General features: G+C 41.7%; 1 protein-coding gene across 1 annotated transcript in view; it reads left to right on the forward strand.

The window, feature by feature from the left end:
• The window catches only part of LOC134446172 (rasGAP-activating-like protein 1), a 49,078-nt gene extending 48,061 nt beyond the window's left edge, over positions 1-1,017 (forward strand). Inside the window, exon 21 of the mRNA XM_063195476.1 lies at positions 691-1,017. Within this exon, the coding sequence (XP_063051546.1) occupies positions 691-839 (149 nt within the window). The 3' untranslated portion in view covers positions 840-1,017. The remainder of the gene's footprint in view (positions 1-690) is intronic.
• The last annotated feature ends 8,983 nt before the right edge of the window (positions 1,018-10,000 follow it).

Genomic DNA, 10,000 nt, shown 5'->3' on the forward strand with positions numbered 1-10,000 from the left:
ATAGTGGAAGCTCGAGGAGGTTTAGAACGACAGTATCAGAGGAGGATTGGCGCGACTGTCATTACCTACTGCAGAAACACATGTCTTCGTCATGGATAAGAGGGTTGTTGAACATGTTTCAAAATGAACACTTCTCTCAACGTCGGCTATTTTTTGTCTTTCTCTCGGAATGTTTTAGGACCTAAACTCAACTTAAATGGACTCACTGAACTACTAGGCTACAGAACTACTGACTGAGCCGCGCCATGCATTGGCTGCCAGCAGATACAAGCGAGGCAACACAGCATGAGCGCGCAATCACCTATGAAGTTCAAGACACTTAGGCCTATATTACAATTACAAATTACAAATTAATTATAAATAATTATATATTTTTAATGTCCATTCGTCCATGGCTTGTAAATTTCGTCTAGTCTTAGTCTCCTTGACGAAAATATTTTTTTATTTTCGTCATATTTTGATTTGCTTGAGGCAATTTTTAGTGCGTCATCGTCTCGTCATCGTCAAGGGAAAAAGGGGCGTTGACGAAATATTTTCGTCATCGTCGTGGTTGACGAAATTAACACTGGTGTGAATGTGCTCATGCGTGCATGCGTTTGTGTATATATGTCTCTGAATGTATGCGCATGTGTGTGTTTGAATGTTTGTGCGTGTACGCATGTGTGCTTGTTTGTTGTTGTTCTTCCCCAGGCGGCCTGCAGAGGGCAGCAGTGCCATCGGAGAGGACCAGAGCTCTGGTGACTCGCCTGCTGGACGCGGTGGCAGAGCTGGAGCGCGCTCACAACACCTACCAACGCCGCGAGAAAGAGGAGGCCAGCTCACTAATACTGCCTTCATAGACCGCACACTAAACACTCACACACACACACACACACACACACACACACACACACACACACACACACACACACACACACACACACACACACACACACACACACACACACACACACACAGGAGGTCGGCTCCCTTATACTGGCTTCGTACACTACGCTCACACACACACACACAGGCATGCACACACACACAAAAATCACACAAACACACAAACACACACACACACACACACACACACACACACACACACACACACACACACACACACACACACACACACACTCACAAACAAACACACATCCATGCATACACACTCAAACACACAGTTCAGCAATTTGAGCCCACATTTGGCTATATAAAAACAAAAATGAACCTGTTTGTAATAACTGCCAGGACTAGGAAATATGATTCATGAAAAATAATTGTGAATGTAAGTAAATAATCACATATTGCCTTTATATCAGCCATGGATTGATATCTTCCAATCCTCAGCGATTTTTAGAAATAACTTAAGATCCCCAAAACGGCAAAACTTCAGAGAACCTAGACAAGCATGTAGAAAGTAGTTATTCTAGTGGGTACAAATCTCTCACCTGCAGGATACATACAGAAACATAACAAAATAACACAGGCGCACACACATACATACACACACACAAGCAAAAGCAAAACAAGAGTATTAAGTCGGGCTGGCGTCATGTTTGGCGTTGGCTTGGAGGCTTCCTGTTGGGAGGCACGTATGCTGTAAGACCACACACACACACACACACACACACACACACACACACACAGTGTCCTGTTGGGCGGCACGTATGTTGAAAGACTTGTTTGGTCCTTGCTGGCAAAGCGGAGGAGTACTGCAGGTGCCATAGATGGTAGTGGCAAGGCATCATGGGTAAAAAACAACAACAACAACAACAACAACAGGAACTTCCCACCTCTTCCACCATATTCTATCCATCACGCAGACCTGGGCCAACTATTATGCAATAAGCATGCTTGTAAACTGATTATTAAGGGTAATTTTGTGTACATTTTTGTCCAGAAATATACTTATTTCTGTGAAACACACACACACACACACACACACACACACACACACACACAACATATTTCCAGAAACATAATTTTATTTTATTAAATTTATTACACATGGTTCTGTAAAATATACTATACAATGCCACTGATCTTTTTAAATATCTAAATGTAGTAATTTTGAGTGCTATTGCTGTAATGGCAGCTTTACTGGCCTTTGAGTTTTGCTCCTGTGACACTACAGTTTTACAGTACTTTACTTTGTGTTGCAGCACTGAGCCGAGCATGAACAGGTGTAGTTGTGCACAGTAACATCAATGCACAGAGAGCATTAACGCAGTCAATCATACACACATGCATGCATACACGCTAGGACACACGCACATGCACGCATGCATGCGGGCGAGCACACACACAAACACAAACACACACATGCATGCATGCACACACGCACACACACGCACACACACACACACACACACACACACACACACACACGCACACACGCACACACGCACACACACAGAAATTCACTTTGAACCACATAGGAACTTCTGCACATTGGAGAATACATTCACGATCTGAAAGTGTCACAGAACTGCTGCCATCATGGTGCCATGGAAGAATGATGGAGGGATGCTCGTCCTTTCAACTCTTACTCAGCATGGTTGCCACTTTTCTCGGGCAATGGCTCCTGGGAAATGCAGTCCATAGTTTGCGGACACTTCTGAACTCTCAACCAGAGACTGACCAGCTTTAGCTCGTGGACATGTTTACTCTGTCAGCGCTGTTTTTTTTAATTATTATTATTATCATTATTATTAATAATATATTTTTATTTTTTATTTTCTAACTATGGTGTAAGTAATGGCAGCATGCGTACGGTGACCTGATTTGTTTTGTTTCGCACAAGTTTACTATTTCAACGCTGGTTTTATAGTCGTGCTCAAAGCCGGAGAACTAAAGCGCCCAGCAGAAATGGTCTGCACAGTGGACATAACGCTACCACGGCTGCAGTGGTGTAGTCTAATTTTTTTGTAGTTGGTATACTGTATATTTGAGCAGGTATACCGGATGGTGGGTATACCGGATATATTTGTACTATTCTAAATAATGGATAAATTATTTTTAGGTGCGTATACTGAAATCCCTGAAATTTTGAAGAAGGTATACTGCGTATACCTGTTTTCTACTTAGACTACACCACTGCACAGCTGTTGCTTTGAGTTGGCAAACATTGGGGTCGGTATTGGGATCACAAGTTCTTTGTTGAGGAATTTGTAACATTACAGTTCCAGTTTATGAGTCTAGACTAGAGAACATCCGTTTTTTATATTACGAGACATTTCAGCCATGAAAAAAACAACACTTGGTAAAAGCCTAGAAAATGGGACTATAATCGTGATGATGATGATGATGATGTGTGTGTGTGTGTGTATGTGTGTGTGTGTGTGTGTGTGTGTGTGTGTGTGTGTGTGTGTGTATGTGTGCGTGCGTGCGTGACTGTGCATGTGTGTGCGTGTGCGTGTGTTTGTGGATAAAATGCCATGACGTTTGCAGGCCTTTTCTCTGGTCTACTGTACGTATACCTTGTATACCACACGCCTGTAAAATTACCACTCTGAATGTGTACACCCTCTTAGCCTAGTGAGAGAGTTGAGGTGCCCTTTTGCTTTTTATATGTACTTTTATGATATAATATTTGTATTGGCTGAAGTTTTATGAATGCATTGCTTTCTTCCAAAGTGGCAGATGTTTTCACAAAGTCTGTATTTTTTTTATAAATTGATCGAAAAAAAAATGTACTCGTCATAGACAGGCAGATTATCCAAACAAATATTTTTTGCTTTGATCAATTTCATCGTTGAAACAGGTACAGGTACGTCTGGGCTGTGGTGTTGCATGGAGCATAGAACGCAAACTTTCAGTGGAACATCGTGAAGCCTTTATGTTGGTATGGCTACCGCCTAGGTGAAGTGTGCTATATTTATCGTTACCTAGGCTGTCTCCTGGTTACAGTATCCAGGTTACTCTTCCAAAGGGCATCCTTCTTTTTTTCCATCCAGATTTATTGAACACAGTGAAGTAGGGTGTTGATGGAAGAGCCAGGTGGTCCTATTTTACACTCCTGCCTGCATGTCTTTCACTGACCTCGTTTACACAAGACATTTAATTCAAGAATTAACTCAATTTAATTCTGAATAAAGCTTACCGGTAATTCCGCTTTGAAAACGTCATGTAAACACTTCACCATTAGGAATGAAAGTTCAATGTGAACTCGACTGAACTATTTAATTCTGAATTATTAATTCGGAATTAAAAACATCATGTAAACGTGGCCCCTGAGTGACATGAGGCAAGAGAGAGAGGAGTTGCTTTACTGTATATTGTGTACATTTGATGTATTTAGATATGGAATATTCATTGCCAAAATTGCTCCGTTTTTTTGCCAAAAGTTTGTACTGTTTGTACTGGTGTCTCTCTTTACATCTTGTACGTAATGCTTTGAACAATTTAATACTTGTAAGGATTTCACAGAAACAAAACAAAACAAGAAAGCGTTCTGAAGTGATGTGTGGTGTGTTGTTCCTTCCAGTCATTGACCCAAAAGTCAAGCATGAGATCGATCTGTTTTACACTACGCCAGACATATAAAAACAGTCACAGAAAATGACACGTGCACTCTGGGCAAATCAATGGGATCCAATGCTCCCTGAATTATTTATCACGAATTGCCTTCTCTTGTTTCATTCACCACCACAATTCACCTCAGCACAGACACAGCAAGGAACAAGGTGGCCTGTATCTGTATACACACACACACATGCGCATACGCATACAGTACACACACATGCACACACACACACACACATTTGAATACTTTTATTTGGATCGCAAGCCATTACAAGATACACAGATCCAAATACTTCTGGAAATCACAGACACACACTCACACACACACACACACACACACACACACCAGGATATAGGGGAGACCATCAGTCTAATGCTAAGTATCTCAGCCCATAGTACTTGTGCCATTTAGAAGTGTATGTAAAAATATACAAAAGTCAACAATGTAGTACTGTGTACAGAGAGAGAAATAAATAATACTATCCACATGCCCTCACCTAGTATATCCTTGCACATATCTCCTTCAGAATTAGTTTGCTAGGGGACGCGGTGGTGGCTCACGGCCCGTACCCACACAGAGTAATTCCGCTCCGCTCTCATTGACTTTGAATGGGGGCGATATCGCGCTTGACAACGCGGAGGTGAAGCGATATCGCAGCGGGACGCGGTTTGATATAGACGAGATCTCTATATCATGCAAATTTGATGGTCCAATAACCAATCAGATGGGCGTATGGGTAGCTAGGGCGGGAGTTACAAAAAAAAATGAAAAACATGGCGGCGATTTCTGTGATTTCCAACATCACGTTTTTGCTTAATATAAAGACCCTAAATGCTTATAAATGTCACGACTACCACGGATTGATGTAAAAATGCACCACGAACTTATGTAACACAAATAGGTTACTCCACATTGCCATTTGATCACTCGATGTTTTGAGCTAGCCGGGTAAGCTAACGTTAGCATTTCACCAGAACCAGGCAGCTACAAGCTTATATTAGACTACTTCTGTACTTCTAGAATGATATAACGGGGCTTAAATGTTACCTAGGACCAAAACACAATCGTATTTAAGCCATGTACACACTGTGTTGTGATATTGAGTGAGTAATGTGTGCAAACGACCGTTCGCCGTTTGTTATCTCGCTCGGTCTACCCGGTGTCAGCTGCGAGACACACCCCGCGCCGCGAGGCTCGAAAGTCGGGTGAGCAGCGAGGTTAGCCCCGGGGAGAATCTAATGGGAGTATCTGTGACCACACCCCCAGCGCGATATTGCGCGTCGCGGATCCCGCCTGCAGTTTCCCCAGTCGGTACTAGGCGTCAGTCAGCTAAGACGCCATACCATTATGCTCAGGGCCGGATTAAGATGGCCTGAGGCCCCTAGGCTACAGGTTGCTGTGGGCCCCCCCGTAAGGCAAATTTCACAACAAATTAACATAGACAGTGTCATAATCAGGAGCTAGGAATTAAGGGTACCATGTCTACCAACTGCACTCAACATGACAGATGAGTTTTTCAGTATTGCACCTTGTCACTATTTTGCAATTTGTCACTTTTGTTCAATCAGGGGGCCCCTGGCAGGCGGAGGGCCCTAGCTATATCTAGACAGTGTGTTAATCCGGCCCTGGTTATGCTGGCGACCCGGGCCTGATTCTCACCCGAGGTCCTCGACTGATCCTTCCCCCCTCTCTCTCCCCACTCATTTCCTCTCTCTCTCTTTCTTTCTCTCTCTCTCTCTCTCTCTCTCTCTCTCTCTCTCTCTCTCTCTCTCTCTCTCTCTCAACCATCCCGTCTGATTAATAAACATGTAAAAGTCCAGAAGAATGTCTTTATATATATATATATATAAAAGAATCAGATTGCTAACCGACCAGTCCTAGTGCGTCCAGCTTTCCCCCACCATCATAGAATTCACAAATTTGCTCCTCCCTGCCATGCCACGGAATTCATACATTTGGCTACTGTAGCTTTCGAGGCATAGGATACCGGCCAAGTTATATAATATTCCTAATGATGGGCAGAGTGCATTCTCTCGTATCATCCTTTTATGGACGTTGCCGTTGCCCCATCAGCTGGCATCCCGCCCCCCCCCCTAACAGAGAAGAGGTGTAGAAGAGTTGTCACTGAAAGCAGCAGCTTCTTCAAAATAAAATCACTTATGGCATTTTCTGAGAAACTGAAATATTCTTTTCGAGAGGATCAGAAATCAAAACAGATGAACATAGTCAGGGTCATTTTTCCAAAAAGTTGACACCTGAAGGCAAATCATGTTAATTTTCGGCATACAACTGATTTAGGGGTATTCAAGGGTGCTGAATCCAAATCTGCCGTATGCCGGACGCAAAAATGTACCGAAATGCCTCAAACGGGCAAAATCCAATATGGCCGCCGCCACCGTGTTAAAATCCTGCAATCACTTTTCTTTTGGACTAAATAAGGTATGAATTTTAAAATAGCACTTATTTTATGTTTTCAGACATGGGGAAAGCCATTATGTCATCAGATTTAAGCTCAGATTGGAAGAAAATGCTTATGTCATTGGCTGGCAGCCATTTTAAAAGCAGAGAGCCTCATATTGTCAGCGATTTTTAACATTTGTACTAATCTTTCACGATCCACAGAAAAAAATGCTCTTTGTCTCTGTGAACACAAATACTACAGAAAACTGCACTGAACTGTCTACTTTCACCTGAAAAAAGAAGTTTGTGTCTACCTTTTTCCATTCTTTACTTATGTGCAGTAGAACATGGGATGACGCCACAAAAAAACACTGATTTTTGACCCCAAAATACTGCACTTCTCTCTGCCCATATTTTTGCTTTAAGGATATATTGTCTTAGATAGTGTTCATGCTTGATGTGCAACATTTTCAGGGGGTTGGAAGGGTGCTTAACACCAATATGATATATCAAAATAAAGAAATCCAATATGGCCGCCGTCACCAGTCTACAGTGTACGTTTCTTTGATTACACAAGGTAAACTCTTAAGTACATTATGTAGCATTAGGTTTTCATACAGGGAGAATTCATTTCCTTACTCAGATTTAAGATAGATATCAAAGGAAATTATTTCAGTATAGTCTGAATTCATGATTGCAACAGGAACATAGGGTGACACCATAAAAAACAATATTTTTCACCCCAAAATACTGCACTTGTCTCAACCCACATTTTTGCTTTAAGGGCAAAGTGTCTTTGATAGTGTTCATGTTTGATATGCAGCATTTTCAGGGGTTTTGAAGGGTGCTTAATTCAAATATTCAAATATGCTGTGTATTAGGCTCAAAAACCTCTTTAATAGGCCTACCTCAAAATGAATTAATCGAATATGGACGCCATCACCAGACAAGGTGGACTCTTAATTACATTGTAGCTACAGATTGTCATACATGGAGAATTCATCTCCATACTCAGATTTAAGATTATAATCAAATGTCATGATTTCATAGGTTGAATTCATGTTTACAAGTGACAGTTGACTTTCATGTCAATAAGCTGTTCTTTTGAATGAAAATGTTTTCTCTACTTCCACTTTTATTTTAATGCTTATTATAACATGATGCAATATGTCCACCTCAATGCACCTCTTCCATTATGAGACAAATTTACACACATAAGTCTGAATGTGTCTAAATATAATATGCACATCTACATTTTGTACATTAGGAATTCATTGTTTGCCTATTTTATTGCGGCGCTTACATTATATCTTTGAATGGTGGAAAGGTGAAACGTGGATCAAAACAGTTTATGTTATTGTGAGGAATTTACTTGATATATGTTAACTCATTCCCAACCATTAGGCCTATCAACCGCCTCCTCTCCAGTGATTTGGCAGGACACACAATATCATGCACTGCATGGCACTTTTGCTGCAAATGCAACAAAAGCAAAGTATGACGTTTTGCAATGATCAGTCCTATCTAATTCAGATGTCACATGGTTACATAAAATGATCATTAGTGGGACAGTCAGAACCTGTCACAAAGAAAGTATGACTTTTAATGTATGCTGATGACATTACCTTAGTGGCACATATCGCTGACACAGACACCTCCGACACAAGACATCAACAGCCAAGGACAGTAGAGCAAGTGGTAGTTTTTAGGTACCTAGGCATAGAAATGTAGCCTCGTCCTGACCATCCCTACTACCATTTCATTTCGTATTCATGGTCTGGGGGTTGTTTGATCTGACACGATTGCAGGAAGCGGGAAGGAAATGGTCGGAAAAATCAGGATAAGTTGTTGAACAAACATGTCTGACAGAATATCCTACCATAGGATAAAATTACAAAGTAGGACCGCTTGTAAGAACACCGGCCAAATCCTACCGGCAACATTGCTCCACAGAAAACTGGTATCAGAAGTAGTGTGGAGTCAAGTCTCTTGGCAGAAGTACGTAGGATGGTGCACAAGGCTAATAGAAATGGGCACCCTCCTGTCTTTCTCACAGCATATGAACACAATATTCAAAAAAGGACATTACAAGTCAACAAGGACATTCTGATTTTTGATACCTCCTCCTCGTATAACTTAACCCATTGTGTCCTGGAGACACATATAGGTATACAGGTCTTTCAGGATCTTGAGATTTTAGCTGTTTTATTAACTATGTGGGCATGTTAGAGCTGAATGAACACATTACAATGCAAGGGGAGGGTATTGGCTTTTAAATGTAACTCATTTCATGTTTGTATGTGGTTCGGAGGCTGAGATATTGCGGATTTAATAGGAAGAGGGCACCCTTTCCAGAACAGGGCTTAGGACAAAATGGGTTAATTAGCAGTCCATTTTTGAATATTGAGTTCATGTGCTGTGAGAAAGACAGGAAGGTGCCCATTTCTGTGCCTAGGCACCTTAAAACTACCACTTGCTCTTCTGCCTGCCATTGGCTCTCTCTCTCCAGCTGAGCACCGTTATTGATACACTACAGATGTACATTCCAGTATATTTTAACTAGGCCAATGAAAGTCTATACTTGCAAAATTCCACCAACAGAAGATAACAGACAGACTCTCTTTTCCTCCTGCTCCCCTGTTCAGCAGGGCTGGATCCCCACATGGCTGCATGCTGAGCCCCCATCTAAAGTCTATCCGTCCATGACTACAGTATGGCCAGCAAAAGGGACTGAAGGTGGCAGCCTGGTGTACAGAGACAGAGACAAATTTCTCTAGCTCTGAATGAAAAGAAAACCAACAAGATCATTGCTGCATTCAGGAGGCACACCTATAGAGAGAATAGACCTAGCCCTTTCTGAACTTCCCACTGTCTCAACAGAGCTAAAACATTGTCTTGGACATTATCCTGGTTCTGAGTTCTTGGGTCTCTACAGATGTATCATTGGCACTACAGATGTATCATCAAAGTAAGGACCAAAGACTAAAACCACATTTCACACACATGGACTGTCTGACTGTTCATTACAATCTCTTGTTCCCCTGATCTCCTTCCATCCTCCGGTTGTTGTGCAATAATTGATACAGTGCAATG

The sequence above is a fragment of the Engraulis encrasicolus genome, chromosome 3 (assembly GCF_034702125.1).
Source record: "Engraulis encrasicolus isolate BLACKSEA-1 chromosome 3, IST_EnEncr_1.0, whole genome shotgun sequence".
Lineage (NCBI taxonomy): Eukaryota > Metazoa > Chordata > Actinopteri > Clupeiformes > Engraulidae > Engraulis > Engraulis encrasicolus.